Source organism: Cenococcum geophilum, assembly GCF_001692895.1.
Source record: "Cenococcum geophilum 1.58 unplaced genomic scaffold K441scaffold_34, whole genome shotgun sequence".
Taxonomy (NCBI): Eukaryota; Fungi; Ascomycota; class Dothideomycetes; order Gloniales; family Gloniaceae; genus Cenococcum; species Cenococcum geophilum.
The window spans coordinates 638,174-655,751 of NW_027137592.1; the positions used below are offsets into that span (position 1 = coordinate 638,174).

Consider the following 17,578-nt stretch of genomic DNA (forward strand, 5'->3'; position numbering starts at 1 on the left):
TAAGGAAATATAAGATGCTTTAGGGCTATCACGGCTTGAACAAATGCCTCTGAACTAAAGCTTGAACGAATGCTGTATTACGAAGATACTAAGCTAAAGAGAAGGAAAAGGGGTCGCCAGGACCGATGTAAATAAATATATAGGGTGAGCCGCCAAGGCGCTAGCTTTAGGCGGGCCAATCGCAGGTCGGCAGAATATGGCAGAATTTGGCAGGTAACGTGCGATAGCGCCGTTACATCACCCCCCTCTTTAAAAGAAAGCCTGCCCTTAGGCTTAATTAGAAAAAATAGGGTAGTACTAGGCTTATAAATATAGGATTATAAAAATATAAGATAAGGAGATAAAGGGGANANNAGTCCGTCCTAACTAAGTATAAAGGGCGATTATAGGCTAAGTGGAAGCACTAGGCTAGAAAGAGTAGCCGCTAAAAGTCTTAGCACGGATCTAACTAATTAGATAACTTTAACCGGCGGTCAAAGTTCCTAGACATCTGAAATTTTACAATACTGGTAGAAAACGGCAGAATTTGGCAGAATTTGGCAGACAGCTGTATTAGGGCTTTAGGGCGTTTTTATCCCTATATTCTTCTAGTAACTTATTATCTTTATTATACTAGCATTCTATCTATTTATCTAGGTACTTTAGGGGTCTAGGCATATTAGGGTATTAATTATAGAATTCTTTAAGCTTTTAGGGGTAGCCTATAAAGTTCTATATAGGGTACTAGGTTGGGTCAGGATTATAGCCCTTCTATTAGACACGGTATTTTAGCGCTCCCCGTACTATCTTACAGGCTAGTATTTTATTAACCTCCTATTTATTGTCACCGTTTACTTAAACTAGTAGAGGAGGCTTATTTTTTTGTCTAGGTAATAGGTTATTCGTAGCTTTCCGTAACTTATCTAGTAAGAAGATAGGGTAAACCCTAATTAAGTCTGGGAGCTTTATCTTATATAAGTTGCCTATCTTCTTAAGAACCTTATATAGTCCTGCCATCTAGTAGTCTAGCTTATAGCTAGGTCGTTCGGTCCTCTAATTCCTTATTATAACCCAGACTATATCGCCAGGGGTAAAATCGGGCTCTTAACGGTGTTTGTTTGCCTGCTATTCTATTAACCTTTAAGCTTTTTCTAGGTTCTCGCGGGCTACCGTCTAGGCCTCCTCCAATCGTTTAGCGTACTATTAGGCCTTAGCATAGGATAGCTTCTCTTATATAGTCTAGGGTTCTTCTAGCCTTTTCCAGTTAAAGCTTATACGGGGTAAGTATCCTATTTCTAGCTAAATTGGGGCAAACCCTATAGAGTTATAGGGTAGGGTTGCTTGCGCGTAGTCTATTAAGGGTAGTAGTTTAAACTAATTGTCCTAGAAATAGTTAATAAAGGGCCTAAGCCTTTAGTCTAGGTACTAATTTATAATCTCTGTCTAACCGTCTATCTAGGGGTAATAAGCTATAGAAAGCTTTAGCTTAATGCCTAGGATTTAGGTAAACTTATTCTAAAAGGCCAATATAAACTGTAGCCTATAATCAGATATAATAGTATCTAGTAGTCCATAGATTTAGTAGACGTAATAGATATATAGCCGGGCTACCTCTTTAGCATTAATATTCTTATAATATAGAATTAAGAACGGGCGTTTACCAAAGCGGTTAACTATAACTATAACTATATCGTATCCGTTACGGTCCCTAGGTAGTTTATAGAAGTCTATAAAGATATACTACTAAGGGCGCTCTGGTATTAGGAGTAGCTTAAGTAGTCCTAGGGTCTTATCCCGTAGGATTATAGCTCTCTAGTAGTCTTCGCAGTTCTATATATATCGATTAATATCCATAACTATTCTTAGCTAGTAGTAGCGGCAGTTAATAATTTTACGGGTCTTATTTTTGCTAGGGTATACCGTAGAGACTTAGTAATAAGCTTTACGGATTAGTTTGGTCTGTAGATTATTAACGTTAGAGACTATAAGCCGCTCCTAGTATAGGAGCAATCCTTCCTCCGTCTTAAAATTGGGGTCTCCTTTTACGGCTTATTCGCGGAGGGCCCTTAAGGCGTTAGCCGTGCGGTTTACAGTTAGGAGGCGGTTAATTAGCCCTATTAGCTTATTTAAGGACTCCTTTATTAGTACTAGCTCGTTTTACTAGGAGTCTAGCTCCTTAAGGATCCGCGGGTTAAGCTATTCTGGATAGAGAAGGGCGCGCGTCCGATATTAGGTCTTTAGCTTATCCTAGGGTCCTATATCTTGTTCTCTTTAGGTTAGGGCATTAGCCTTAGAGTTTTGCTTGCTAGAATAATATATAATCATAAAAAAGAATTAGGAGAGTATTTTGGCCTACTAGGCTTATCGCCCTATAAGCTGCTTTATAGTTATAAAGTACTCTAGGGCTTTGTGATCTATATATATCTTAATCCGGGAGTTCGTACCTTTAAGCTCTGCGCGCTATTAGGAGAGTAATTAAATAATAGCTAGCATTTCTTTATTATATACTTTATAGTTATACTTAGCCGGGTCTATTATCTTTAAGAAGAAAGCTATAGGGTACTATTTGCCGTCTAGATGTAACTGTAATAGGATTCCCGCTATGACCCTATTAGAGGCGTCTATTTCTAGTATTAATTTAAAGTCTGGGTTATAGTAATGAAGGATTAAAGAAGAGATAAGCTAATCCTTTACCTCTTTAAAGGCCTTTATGCAGCTATTATTAAAAACAAAAGGTATATTCTTCCTGGTTAGTTATATAAGAGGTTTTACTATAATTCTATAGTTACGGATAAACCGGTAGTAGAAATTATAAAAACTAAGGAAGGACTAGATTCCTTTTACTATATAAAGGGGCTTCTAGTTATAGATTGCCTCTACCTTCTTAGGGTTAACCTTAATTCCTTCCGTAGTTATAATAAACCTAAGGTATTTTATACGTTTTACCCTAAACTTGCATTTCTTAATATTAACTTATAAGCCCGCGTTCCGTAGCCTCTCTAGGACCTTCTTAATATAAACTTAATACTTAAGTTTATTATCTAAGTATATAAGAATGTCGTCTAGATATGCCGTGCAGAATTTATTAAGGTAATTAAAAAGAACGTTATTTATATACCTTTAGTACGTAGTTAGTCCGTTTATTAGTCTAAAAGGAAGAACTTTATATTTATAGGAACTATAGTGGGTACGGAACGTTATTAAATCTTTAAATATAGGGTTTATTCTAATTCGGTGGAAAGCTTAGCGGATATTAAGTTTGGTAAAGATCTTTACCTAGCTTAGATGTATAAGGGTCTTATTAACTAAAGAAATAGGATACCGGTTCTTTTAAGTAATAGCGTTTAGCTTCTAATAGTCAATATAAAAATAAAGGCCTCTATTAGGCTTTTTTATAAACAGAATAGGGGAAGTAAAAGGGGCTTAACTTAGCTTAATAAACCCTTTATCTAGGTTGTTAATTAAGTACTACTTTATTACTTTTAGCTTATCCGTTAATTAATAGTAGAGGGGGCTATAGCCTAGCAAGTTATTGGCCTCTAATTGAATCTTATAATCGTATATCTAGTAGGGGGGTAACTTATCTAAGGCCGCCTTTAAGAATATATCCTTATAGCCTATATAAATAGTAAAAAGGAGGCGTTTAACTAGTTCCTTATCGGTTTCCTTATCTAGCCTTTCTTCTCTATTATTAATAATTTAGTTAATCTTATATAGGCTTGTTATAAAGACCTTATTATTCTTCTAGTATATATTAAAGTGGAACACTATAGCGCTAATTACGGTAATGTCTATAGTAGGGGGGTTAACTGACAATAGGGGCGTATATAACTTTAGGGACTTCTAGGGTACTAGCGTTATTATTACTCCTTTTAGCTCCTATTGCATCTTTTAGAGGTTATCCCTTATATCCTATTAATACGTTCTTTTCTATAACGGTTAGATCTATGCGATTTAGATATTATCTATATTATTATCTATCTCACTTTTATACGTAGAGTCCTCTTTAAACGTAGCGCTTTAGGAGAGTATCTTTATTAGTATAGAGTTCTTTCTAGCTTCGCGGCAGGCGTCTTCTTAGGTAAAGGCTAGGTCACGGGCCCGGATATCCTACTAGTAGGTAGGGTTACCCCTTACGGCTAGTGTCTTGCGGTTGGTTTAGATCTCCCTAATAAAGAAGGGCAACCTTGGTCTATCCTCCGGCTAAACAAACCGTCTTTTTTATATATTTAACTAAATATTAAAATAGGACATCTATTTTTGTTTAAGGATTATATTATAGGACCCTAGGTCTAGGATGCAAAAGGGGATACCGTATTGGCGTCGTCTATTAAGAGCGATATATAACTTTAAGACGTGGGTAACGGGCTAACCGGCTTAGCTGTTATAGCCCTTTACCTAAACAGGCTTCTCTAGTTAGATAGCTTCTATATTTAAAAACTTGGCAATATTATTTATATAGGCAGTATTTATAAAGGCGAAGCTATTTACTTTAGTATTAATAAGGGCGGTTATATTAACTCTATATCTATTTTAAGATACTATATATAGAACTATAAAATACTTTCCACCTATTAACTAACTAAGATTAATCTCTTTAAGATTAATAGGGTACCCTAAGGGGGAGTCTTTCCCTAGGGTTCTTTTTTTCCCGACTTATTAGACGTTTCTCCTTCCTCTATCTCCTTAATATTGCCTATATCCTTTAGCTCTAGGCAAGATAAGGCAAAGTAACCTTGCTTATTGTAGTTAAAGCATATAGCTAAGGCAGGGTTAATTAGAGTATTACGGCGAATACTAGTTAATGGCGTAGTACGTAGCTGGTTAGGCGAGGCTCGCTAGTATATAGTTGTAACCACCTTTAGTATAAGAGTAGTTATAACTTATCTTCCTGCTCTAGCTTCTATAGGTATAGCTAGCGAGTTCTAATTATTATAGAGTCGCTTCTACTGATTAGGGTAGGCGTTAATCCGCTTTAGTTTTAAGTCTAATAATAGGCAATAAGCTGTAAGTTTTTATGGGTTAGTAGGTTATTTAAGGTTATAGCGATTTTTTCTTATAGCTGGATTGTTAGCTTATTATATAGGTCTAATTAGTAGTTCTTAAGGGGAACCTAGCCTTCTCCTATAAGGTATAGGAATTAAATCTAGAATTTAGCAAAGGGTTAGTTCGGTTTTATTATTAGGTAATTATAGTTATAACGGGCATCCCGTACTTTGTTTAGGTTAATATAAATAGCCGCTAGGTGCTATATTATCTTATTAACAGATATAAATTAAATAGGGGAGTCATCCTTAAACTTAGCTTAAAGGTGCCGTTAGGCGTCCCCAGTGGTTCGACTAAAGAGGTAGAGTATTTTAGCTTCTTTAGAAAGGAAATAGTTATAGTTAATACGGAGCTTTCCTTATACTTAAATTCTCTAATTCTTAAAGGTAGGGTCTATCCCGTTAGATAGTAGTAGGGGGTTAGGGAGCTTAACGGACTTTAATTACTTTATTATTATATCCGTACTCCCTAGTATATTACATTTAGTAGAGTAAATAGGTTAGCTAGGGCTTTAAGAAGGGGAAGCTGGGCTATTTTATAGGGCCGTAAGGCTTTCTAGGATCTCTTATAGGGTCTCTTGTATATTTCTCGCTTTAAGATAATTGGCTTTCTAGCTAGCTGTAAGGGCGCGAATCTGCTTACGTATGTCTATAATATTATTATTGTCTTCAATTTCTGATCCTAATTGGATCTCAGGTTCCTTACGGGTAAAGGCAGCTCTCTTAGATGAGCTTGCTTTAGGTGCCATTATTAGCTTCTTAAGGTTTATTAGTATTATACGCTTTAGTTTTAATTCTAGGGGTACAGGTCTAGTCCTATTTAGCTTATAAGGTAGGATATTATCTAGGCCTTCCCAGGTAATGTAGAGTTGTTTTAGTGTCTAAGTATAGCACGTTAATGCGTCGTTGTAGATAAAGTTTCTTTGGGGTGGGATATTATTAAGGCCTTCCCAGGCAAGGTAGGGAGAGCTTAGTATAATATTACGGCTTAAATAAATGCCTCTAAACCGAAGCTTAAACGAATGCTATATTACGAAGATACTAAGCTAAAGAGAAGGAAAAGGGGTCGCTAGGACCAATATAAACAAATATATAGGGTGAGCCGCCAAGGCGCTAGCTTTAGGCGGGCCAATCGCAGGTCGGCAGAATATGGCAGAATTTGGCAGGTAACGTGCGATAGCGCCGTTACAAGGGCGGTAATTTAGTATTCTAGCTTTGGGCTAAGTAGACTTTAGGGCTAGTAAATAGGCCGCTAATTAAAGCTCTTAATTATTACTAGGGGGCATACTAGCGGGTTAACAGCGAGGCTATATTCTATAGCTATCGCTATAGAATAATTAAGGATATAAGATAGTATATAGAAGACGGTACGGCAAGAGATAAGAAATAGGCTATTAACTAGCTAGAATAGCTATAAGGCCAGTATTCTTTAGATTAGCTTTATAAGAATATCTAAATAGTTATTTTATTATAGTAACTAAGACGCCTTTAATATAGGACTATAGTAACCGTAGTACAGTCCTATATTAAGGCGTCTCGGTCACTACAGTATAAGTATTTTAAATTTAGAGTAATATTACGCAACCGCCTAGAAGTACCGATTAAACTTAAATTATGTACCTTTTCGCCCAAAATCGCGTGCGAGGGTACTCGGGGGCGGTCGCTGCGCGACCTCGTGCGGGGTTCGTGTCGTTATCAGCAGGGGTGGCCCTAACCTCGTATTACCCCGGTCGCAACCGCGCCAAATGACCCCCCCCCCCCCCACCCCGGATATGTGATAGATATTGCCAAGACCTCTTTACGCGACTTCGCGGTCAACGCGTCTTCCTTAGGCTCCCGCAGCACCATCGAAATTTTATACGACAAGCCATAAACTTTTTCACAATGGCATTGCTCATTGATAAGCACCGCCCACGCAGTCTAGAAGCTCTGAGCTATCATCATGATCTTTCTGCTCGTCTAAAAGCCCTCGTAAGCTCACTCCATTTCACCGCCGAAGTCTATGAGCAACATCTGACTAATTCATCTAGGCACAAAGCGGCGATTTCCCTCACCTCCTCGTCTACGGCCCTTCTGGTGCAGGCAAGAAGACCCGCATTATCGCTACGCTGAAAGAGTTGTACGGCCCTGGTGTCGAAAAGATCAAAATCGACGCGCGAGTCTTCCAAACAACGTCGAACCGCAAGCTCGAATTCAACATTGTAGCCTCAGTATACCATCTTGAAATCACACCATCAGACGTCGGCAACTATGATCGCGTGGTGATTCAGGACCTGCTGAAGGAAGTCGCACAGACGCAGCAGGTGGACTTGTCGGCGAAGCAGCGGTTCAAAGTCGTCGTGATCAACGAGGCGGATCACTTGACGCGGGATGCGCAGGCGGCGCTAAGGAGGACTATGGAGAAATACTCGCCGAATCTACGGTTGATCTTGCTAGCGAATTCGACGAGCAATATCATCGCACCCATTAGGAGTCGCACGCTGCTGGTGCGGGTTGCTGCGCCTACGGAAGTAGAGATCTGCCAGGTGTTGAAGAAGGTTGGGGGCAAGGAAGGGTGGAAGGAAGTTGAGGGCCTGAATAAGAGGATCGCGAGGGACAGTGGCAGGAATTTGAGGCGGGCGCTGTTGATGTTTGAGGCGGTGCATGAATAAGAGGATCGCGAGGGACAGTGGCAGGAATTTGAGGCGGGCGCTGTTGATGTTTGAGGCGGTGCATGAATAAGAGGATCGCGAGGGACAGTGGCAGGAATTTGAGGCGGGCGCTGTTGATGTTTGAGGCGGTGCATGCTCAGAAGTGAGGATTTCTTCCCTTTTCGGGTGCTTGTTGGCTGACGCTGGATCTAGTGAGAACATTACCGAGAAGACACCTATTCCACCGCCGGATTGGGAGGCATTGATCGCGCAAATCGCGGATGAGATCGTGGCAGAAAGGAGTCCGGCGCGGTTGTCGCAAGTGCGGGCGAAGCTGTATGATCTTTTGACACATTGCATACCGCCAACAACTATCCTCAAGGTGAGTCATGATTTAGATCCTTTATGTACGCATAATCCTTATTTCTGCCGCTAATCCTTTCACAAGACTCTTACGTTCAAGTTAATACCGAAGGCCGACGAAGCGTTGAAACCTGAGATAGTTAAATGGGCCGCATTCTACGAGCACAGAATTCGCATGGGCAGTGTATGAATCTCCTTCTAAGCCTCCTCCAAACTCCACTAACCCATGCTCCCAAACACAGAAAGTAATATTCCACCTCGAAGCCTTCGTGGCCAAATTCATGCGAATATATGAAAGGTACTCCATTCCTCCAATTCCCATTTCACGCCGCACATACCTGCCACGTTTGCTAACTCCCCGCACAGCTTTCTCATGGGGATGGATTTCTAGGCTCATGCGGCGTTTTGGGAAAGGCACATGTATTTCATTGTTTTGCTCAGCGTTTGGCGTTCGTTTTATTTGTTGGGCGACCGATGCCATCGCGAATCATCACTCGCGCAAGCAGGAGCTCCAGAGCTCCCCAAGCGCTTTCATGCGCGCTGCTGTAAACAAGGTCAACCAAAGACTACACATGAATTCTGTGCTTCAATTGCTCTTCATTATACTCAATCCCCGTGGTCTAATTGAAATACCCTAACTTCGGCACAAAATGCCTTCAAACCTGATGGAAATCTCTCCGGGCGGTAGTCGACGCGGTATGCGCTCCTCAGCTCTCTTCATTACTACCTGAAACTGCAACTAACCCCCAACCCGCCAGGTACGAAACCATTAAAACAGTTACAGAGCCGCGCTCCAAATCCGGCGGCCAACTAGGTGGTTCATTCCCCTCGCCCCATCCCTATTCTCTTACTAACACTCTCCACAGATCCTTTCACCAACCTAGCGGATACCACTGCCTCCGGCTCTAACGCCGAAAGCAGCCAGGGCGTCTCTCCCGCTGCGAAAATCCGCCACGGCCAAACACTTTCCGAGGGCGGGATGGGCGGTTAGACCGACGCACGCGTGAACCAAGGCGAAGCGCGGACGGAAGGCGGGTTTAGGGGAACGGAGGCGCTGGAGGGCGATGCGGATGCCGCGCGCATGCGGCGCGAGCAAGGCTACGGAGGGGAGCAGGATATGCGGCGGGATGTGGGTGCGTGATGGATTCCCCTAATGCTCGGGGATTACGATAGATGACAGGACGGGAGGCCAGCGAGCACGACATGACACAATTCTTGTAGAGTTATAGGGGGTGCAAAAAATGTGATGTAATACAATGACACTGCTAGGCTTTATCCAATCCAACCTACTTTGAGCCTTCTATTAAGAGGGAAGGACAGTGTTTGAATGCAAATCCGTGTAAAACCAAGCGCATAGCCACGCTACGCGATGAGTGAAAGTGTGTTGTACAGCGCCCCAAAGCGTCCAAAAGTAAGAATTTGCGACTGAGGACCTATAAGAGACCTCTCCCGACCAGTTTCCGGTCTCCGTGTATACAGAATGTGACAAGGGGTATGGTGGTCAACGCATAACTTGGAGGAACACAAAGGGAAATGATAACCTGAGAAACCAAAGTAGTCCGAAATAAGTCTTACCCAATCCAGTCCCAACATGCGCCAGGCCGTCTTCATCGTCATCGTTAAAATGCTTTATGCTCTCCAAAAATTTCTGATTAGTACCTTGGTGGAAGATACTGCCCACCGTAGCTCTTATTGTCATAACCATTACTTCCACTCCTTCCTGGGTAATATTCATCATCATATACTGGTCGGGGTTGAGATGTGTACGCTCCACCTCCACCACTAGATCCACCATCGTTTCGCCTATGAGCCGGTGCATCGTCCTCTGCCTGCCGTCTTGCCCAATCGCTTCGCTTGGAATCACCGTCTACGGAGAACTTGCGGTTATCATCCTCCGAATCATAAATGTTTGATGTAGAGTAATAGGGTGGAACGTCTACGATATTCGTATCAGACCTAGTGCCATAGTTCGAGAAGCTTGGGCTACGGGCCCGTCGGCCGTTCATATGAGACCCTGTGTGGTAGTGTCGGGAGGAGTTTGAGGGAATGTAGTCGGACGTTTTACTATTGGAAGGTGGCCAGTTGCTCTGGCTGGCTGAGGATTGCGAGCGGTGGTGCCGTGGGTGTGATTCTGTATCCAATTTCAAGCTATTATTTGAATTCATACCACTATCATCGTACAGTTTGCCACCTCCCGGTGCCGATACGTACGGTTTGCGCTCGCGCTCGATAGGCACCGTGAGTGGGACGTCATCCTCATCCTCATCGATAGCCGCGGATTCCGTTTGGCCGCCATAAGGATTGCGTTCACGTTCTAGACTTCCTGTTGGAGCACCCATTGGGGGTGGTGGTGGGAAGGTGGGTGCTTTTCGGAGTGGAATGGCACCATCAGCTGACAGAGCTGCGGCGCATCTTTGTTGAGCCTGCAGATTGTCTTCCCTGGGGAAGAGCCGACGAGGAAGCTCTTTAGGGAATCGTTCTCTGCAGTCGTCTGCATTGTTGATGGGCATGTCCAGAACAGCCTTTGAGAGGCGCTTATATTCCGGGTCGGGATACGCCTGAATCATCACCGACATCCAGGTCTTAAAGCCATTGGGTGTGAGAGCTGGAATGTGGGGAGCGTCGGCATGATGATTTTGTATCAAGTGATGCTCGCATCTGAGGTCTCGATATATCTTGGAGAGTGCTGAACTGGATAATTTTCCGAAGATTGCTAAAAACGGAAGGTTAGACGTAGGCTAAATAACATTGACTATGGTTTGCTTACTGTTCCAAGGATAAATTTCATCTGGGAGTCTGACATCATCGTAGAACCTCTCCATCTTCTCTGGGGAGATGACAAGGCTTTTCTCTGGTTCATAATCATCAATCTAGGAATTATGGGTCAGCCTTTGAATCCGAGCGGAACTACCGATAGTGTTTTGCTTACAATGTGTATTGCTAGCCCACGCAAGAATTGTCCCAGCCTTGCAGTTGGTTGTCCAGTCGGGTCAAATAAGGGTTGCCAAATCTTCTCAACAGTTGTGGCTTCTGCATCTGTTGGTTGCCTCGATAGGTTTGTAGGCCTTTGTCGAGATGCTTTCTCATAGGATGCTTGTGTTGGTTGGTTCTTTTCGTATCTTGGGGTAGGAGCATCGTCGTTACCGTTAAGGATTGAATCATGATGTAGCGAGTCTGGGGAATTGGAGCCATGGCTAGAGAATTCGTGTCGTGTAGGAGATGGAGGAGTGTACACGTTGCGAGTAGGAAAAGATGCTGTCGTGGAAGCTGTAGGCGACCGTGGTATGTATTGTTGCGGCGGTGGACGGGGAGAAGGCTGAGTTGCAGGAGTCACTCCAACACCAGTTGATTTCAAGCTGTCCAGAACTTGTCTTCTCACCTGCTCTGTGATCTGAGCAATGAGAGCTGGGTCAACTCGACTGGCAGCGTCGGAATTGTTAAAGGCATAGTTTACTGCATCATAGAGAGGCTGTTGTGAGCCATCAGATTGAGTGTTGGAGGATGCGCGCGACCGTGGGCTCTGGGGTTCCGGAGGAAATTGTGCGTAAGGTTGGCCATATGACGGGCTTTGGTAGGATCTATGGTCGTGATTGATATCGTACGAGCCCGGATAGGGGGGCTGGTGTTGATCCGACGGGTTTGCAGACCCGCGATAGCCTTCGTAGGCCATGACGAAAGGCTATCGCATATATTTTGGTGGTTTTCAGCGACGATGGACGGATGGTTGGTTGATTTTCGGCCGACGGATGCCGTTGGTTAGAATAGTCTGTGGGTTTGGGTCTGTAGCGCTATCACGGCTGCAGCTACGATTGCAGCATCATTATGCAGATAAGGCTGGGCGGGAGTGAGGACGAAAGGGAAGTAGAGGATTGTCGACGAGCGGGGGGATATATGATTGAAGAGAGGGGTTGGAGAAAATTGTAGGTTAAGCTCAGCCTTGTGCAGCGAACAGCTTGCTTCTAGCACAACAGGGCGATGGAAGTGGCTCTTTTAGGATTCACCGGTGAAGGCTTTTCGAAGCAGAGAGCGACGGGATGCAGCAGAACCTGGCGAATTCGAGCGCCACATGNGCGGCATGGATGATGGATGGGAAGAATGGGAGCCAGGGAATTGGCGTCATCATGGAATCGCCAAGACCTTCGACATGCCTGGGGAAAGGGTACCAGGGGGGAGGGGAATTGCTGGTAGCGGTAGCTATTAACAGCTCTTACAATTCCTACCAGCCCATAATCTTGCCCAGCCCGCATTCTGGGCATCTAGCCCGCCAGGTCCGCGACAAATTGCGCGTGCTCTCCAGCACGGAACGGAGGGGAGTACAGTCTCCAGATAGCCTGGTCTACAGCATGNGTTGGCCGTCGTGTGAACTTGTTACGCTTCGGAAATTTCCTCCACGTTTCCCTTCCTTTGTTTCAAACAGGTGACATAGTGGCTTCAAGACCCATCTCTGGCATTTGTGCTGAGGCAGCGCACGGCCAGTTGCCATGACGTGAAATTCTCGAAGCCGTCCTCGCCATGGCCTTTAAGTTATGATGCTTCCCAGGGTAGTGCCCCCCAGGGATTCCACGCGGCCTGGCAGGCTCGAAACTTCGACCCAACAGGAACAGGAACAGGAACAGGCACAGACACAAGCCAGACTGATTGCGGGCCTATATGACACTTGGATTTGCTCTGACTCCAGCTTCCTTTAGCGGCTATGGGCAGGAGTCAACCCCTCCGTCCACTCAGCGGCTGCTGGCCTTGCGACCCAGCTGCCTTCTGGCCTGCTCAGTGAGACAGAAGCTGTGAGAGCAGCCGCACAGAAATCTGCCGGGCTGCTGTCCTAATGCTAATCGCCCTCAAGTGCCTCGCATGACCGGAATATGCACTGCTTGGACACCAAGGTGGTGAAGTACAGCAGCAGGGCTATTTTGAGCTAGAAAATGGCCGTTCTGGGCAGAGGGGTAGCGGTCTGTGTCGCAAGGACGCTGGCTGACGCTTTTTTTAAGATATACACGAGCAGATATATATTGCACGGAGGCTGCAGCAATGCAAAACAATGGCCAGGGCTCCATCATCATCATCTGGCCGGCCGTGCCCGCCGACCAGTGGTGTTTATCATCAGGAGTTGCGAGGCAAAATACGCGTCTTGATCTGAAACTGCCCAGCGTCGCAGAAGGTGGGCGGTGACGAGCGATTGGCCGATGCTCCCGGCATCGCCTCAGCTTGCTGCTTGTCAAATCTGAGTGAGCGTCTGGTCGCCGGTCTCTCTCGCTCACCAAAGAGCCTCGCTCTCTCTAGTCCACCATTTTCTCTCCTTTACTGTCCTCGTGACGCTGTTTCGCGTTGAGACGGCTTACTTGTTTCTTCATACTTTTGCCGCCGACGACGGTTACCTTCTCTTGATAAAGAAACCCTCAGCCACAATAGTGAAAGACAAGCTTGGCTGCTGGCACAGACGCCCTTGTAAAACCACCTGCCATCCCCGTTTCAACTGCCCGAATCTACGAAACTTCCTCTGCCCATCATCTCAGTCGACTGGAACGCGATTCGACATTGTTCCAGTCCTCACTCCTCACGCCGGTAGCCGTCGAAGCACTCTTGATCCCGCCGGATAGCTGCAACCCTATCTTCGGGTTCGTGTCACCTCGCACTCTGCCATCCTCCGCATTTCGAGGCCTCCTCATACTCCTGTCCACCAGCCGCTTCGATTCGTACCAGCTCCGTCTATAATTGGGGCTGTCATCATCTATTTGCCCTGGAATTCTTTCTTTCTTGCTTCGCTGCTTAATAGCCACGCCGCCTCGCAACATGTGCCTTTGAACGCCGATCATCGGACTCGAGTAATACTCACGGAGGAGGAACGCAGGTCTTATAACCGGATAGGCATATTTGTTCAGATACATATCTTAGGATATTACGGAATTCCTGCGAGTTGGACATGGCCATGCTAGCATCAAAGTCGCCCTACCCGGCACCCACGCTCGGAGGATCTGGACAGTCCTCTCAATATGCCTCAAGCCTGTCGAATTATCGAGTCCACGCAACAGCTGCAAGATCGGATCATGCGTTCTTTGCGTCTCCGACCGAGTCGGAGTTCTCAGAAAGCTATGATACTCCTGATTCTGTGAGGTACGATATAGCTCAACTCGGGATAGTTCCCAGACCTTAGTATTGACTATTTCTGTAGACATTGGGACGAGGACAAGGTTGGAGACTGGTTGCGACGTATTAATTGCCCGCAATATATTGAGCTCTTCAAAAGTTCGTGAAACATTCTCGACTAATTGTCTGGATACTGACCGTAATGTAGAGAACCATATCAATGGCGAGAATCTAATGGAGATGGACCAAACTCACCTCAAGGATATGGGCATTAAGAAGATTGGCGATAGAGTTCGCATTGGCACCCAGGCAAAGCTCTTCAGAAATAGGGAATACAAAAGAGCGTCAAAACGCAGCTCCAATAGGGTGAGGCAGCAGTCATAGTATACCTCATTACGAGTAAGCTAACTTGAATAACAGCAGTCTCTAGCGATGCTCGACAACCCAGCCTACACACCGCCTTCGTCTGGTTCACCTAGGCCGCTTCATTCGGCTCGTTCGATACCCAGTTCACGTTCAGACAAGCGCATGTCACGTCAAATCACTGGTGCAGAACTCAATTATGCTTCTGCACTTCAGTTCGGTTCAAAGTCTCCCTCGCGGCCGGGATCACCTCTTGTGGATCAAGAAAATCGTGGTCTTCGTTCCCAACGCTATGGTGGCGCGAATAGTCCAAAGGATGGCGCCAAGAAGGATTTTGGTTCATATTTCGGTCATCCCCTCAGTGCAGGTTCCACTACAGGACGAGCTCAAGATGGCCCCCAAACAGCCCGCTATGTGACCCAAACGAGAATGACACCGACATCGACAGAAACTCCGCAAACTGCTAGATTCGCTCACCATGTGAGGGCTAGTCCAAGCCTGGACAGTGCAACCAACAGCAGTATTCTCCCACCAGATAAAGCTTTGATTAGAGTTATCTTTGATAATGGTCGCTCGTCAGTAGTAAGCATCGAAGGATGCAAAACTGCTGAAGATATCATTTTGAGGACTTTGAGAAAAGGCCAATTGAACGAAGCACATGTGAAAAACTACTGTTTCTATATTCTTGACGGATCCGAACCGAACCCTGCATTGTGTCGCCGACTTATCGATATTGAACTAATTCGCATTTGTACCGACCGAAACCGGATGGAGAAAGGCAGACTCATTCTCCGCAAGATTCACACTGGTGAACCTGAAGATGACCAATTGAAGACTGCTGCCAATATTTATCAGCAACAACAGCTGCAACAGAGTCAAAATATTATCCTCCCAGCGAGCAACCGAAGTCAATTGAAGATTGAAAAGATCACAGGGGAGTCCCTGGCTGCAGTCAGCTACCCGTTGTCTCCAGCATCGGCTCGAGAGCGTGAACGTCATATTAATTCAACTGTTCAGGACCTTGAGCGTGCTGATAGTGTTCAGTCAACTAGCAGCGCTCGTGCACGGAAGCTGAAGCAATTCTACGGTGCCAGACCTCCGAGCGAATTGATCACCTCGGACCTCACATCATACTTCCCAGACGTCGAGAAGGAAGAAATCGACAAAACTATCCGAATGTCAGTTCGCCGATCACGCAGAATCAGTCGAGCAACTAGTCGCCTTAGTATGGCGTCCAACTTTAGTGTCGCTTCAAGCCTTCGAGACGCTCCACCTCTTCCATCCATCGCTGATTCCTGGCTTCAAGGCGCAAACGCAGCTCGGCCTCTTCGGCCACTCTCTGTCATGAGACTCGGCTTGCCATCACAAGGAGGATATCGTGATTCTGTTGCTTCATCGGTACTTGAGCCGCTGGAAGAGGAGTCACCTCTTGAGCCAAATCGCAAGTCTTACGTCTCTTTTGGCGGAGATAGCGGCTCCGACACCCTTGCTGTCACTGATCCTGATGGCCATACAACACTACAATCCTATTTCGACGACGGTGGTAGCAGCCTTGCTGGCAGCAGTAGCGTTGGAACTGAAAATGGTGATTCACTCAACAAACGTCTTTCTCAGGCCATCGCTGAGGACGGCGAAGAGTTTGATGAGGAGCTCACTGAGTACCTCCAGCAAGACAGTTGGGAGAACGTCAAATACATGAAGGGTGCACTCATCGGACAAGGCTCCTTTGGCAGTGTCTATCTCGCTCTGCACGCTGTTACTGGTGAGCTCATGGCCGTCAAGCAAGTTGAGATGCCGTCCACTTCTGGTGCTTCTCAGATTGATCAAAGGAAGACGAATATGGTTGAAGCGCTCAAGCATGAGATTGGTCTTCTCCGCGATCTTAAACACAAGAATATCGTCCAATATCTCGGCTCCAACTCCGATGAATCTCATCTCAACATTTTCCTCGAATACGTCCCTGGTGGCTCGGTTGCGACTATGCTAGTCAACTACGGCCCGCTTGGTGAATCGCTCATCCAAAACTTCGTCCGCCAGATCTTGACAGGTCTCGCATATTTGCACTCCAGAGATATTATTCACCGCGACATCAAAGGCGCTAATATTCTTGTCGATAACAAAGGTTCAGTCAAAATCTCAGATTTTGGTATCTCTAAGCGTGTCGAAGCTTCTAGCCTTCTCAGCACCCCAGGCAATGGAAAGAAGGGCAACCCTCGCGTCTCACTGCAAGGTTCCGTCTTCTGGATGGCACCGGAAGTAGTCCGCCAAACCGCGTACACTCGTAAAGCAGACATCTGGTCGCTCGGCTGTCTCATTGTCGAGATGTTCACAGGCAGCCATCCTCACCCGAACTGCACGCAACTGCAAGCGATCTTCAAGATCGGTGGCTCTGGCGACGCATCCCCAACCGTACCCGAAAACGCCGGCGAAGATGCGCGCGCATTCCTCAAGCAGACCTTCATGATCGACCACGAGATGCGCCCAACAGCTGAGGAGCTCCTCGGTAGCCCCTTCTGCAACCCTCGAGCTTAAGACGATCAGGCTTAATTTCACACAACTTCACTTCGCAGGACGATTTAAGACTGTTTCAGAGCGGAAATTCGCGAGCATCAGCTGGGATTGCATTGGCAGGGCATAGGGAATCTCAACGGCGTTTTTTCTTTTCCGTTTCTCTCGCTTTTCTAATGAATAGGGTGGTAGATATGATAAGGGGAGGGCATTAACGAAAATGAAATCATGCAAAAAGAGCGGCGAAAAATTTCAACGCTTTGGGAAAGGAAACTCCGGGCGTTTTTTCTCTGGAGGAATGGTTCTTCGCCTCTTCAACATTCTTATTATCCCTTCTATTAGGAAAACTAGCTTTCTATCTCATGGAGCTTCTTCAGTGTGTAGTTATAGTCACCTACCTTTTTTCTTATCTAGGGGAGAAGATGCCCGGGCTTCTGCATCCTGCCCGTCCAGCGCAAGCTCGAAGCAGGCAGTGAGAGTAGTGGAGGGGAGGTGGGGATTCCGATCTCGGGGTTGAAATTTTTAGAGGCAGTTGGAGGCCTCTTATCTATTGTATTACTAGGAACGACGGCAGGTGTGGGGTTGACCCATTAACATTGCAAGTTTATG

At 45.6% G+C, this 17,578-nt stretch overlaps 3 protein-coding genes across 3 annotated transcripts; 2 read left to right on the top strand and 1 right to left on the bottom strand.

Annotated features, from left to right (window-relative positions):
* The first annotated feature begins 6,843 nt into the window (after positions 1 to 6,843).
* On the top strand, positions 6,844 to 8,681 carry K441DRAFT_663676 (P-loop containing nucleoside triphosphate hydrolase protein). Its single transcript, XM_067649233.1, has 7 exons — positions 6,844 to 6,995; positions 7,055 to 7,660; positions 7,801 to 7,817; positions 7,868 to 8,036; positions 8,103 to 8,201; positions 8,260 to 8,315; positions 8,384 to 8,681. The coding sequence occupies exons 1-7, from the start codon at positions 6,909 to 6,911 to the stop codon at positions 8,406 to 8,408; spliced, it is 1,059 nt and encodes a 352-aa protein (XP_067501505.1). The 5' UTR covers positions 6,844 to 6,908; the 3' UTR covers positions 8,409 to 8,681.
* A 988-nt stretch (positions 8,682 to 9,669) lies between these two features.
* On the bottom strand, positions 9,670 to 11,687 carry K441DRAFT_679227 (uncharacterized protein; the record flags this gene model as incomplete). The annotated part of the gene is made up of 3 exons (XM_067651241.1): positions 9,670 to 10,730; positions 10,785 to 10,887; positions 10,947 to 11,687. The coding sequence occupies 3 exons, from the start codon at positions 11,685 to 11,687 to the stop codon at positions 9,670 to 9,672; spliced, it is 1,905 nt and encodes a 634-aa protein (XP_067501506.1).
* Positions 11,688 to 13,934: 2,247 nt separating this feature from the next.
* Positions 13,935 to 16,993, top strand: K441DRAFT_571708 (Ste11-type MAPKK kinase; the record flags this gene model as incomplete). Its single annotated transcript, XM_067643994.1, has 4 exons — positions 13,935 to 14,125; positions 14,184 to 14,257; positions 14,307 to 14,464; positions 14,519 to 16,993. 4 exons carry the CDS (start codon positions 13,935 to 13,937, stop codon positions 16,991 to 16,993), a joined length of 2,898 nt encoding a protein of 965 aa, XP_067501507.1.
* Between the last annotated feature and the right edge of the window lie 585 nt (positions 16,994 to 17,578).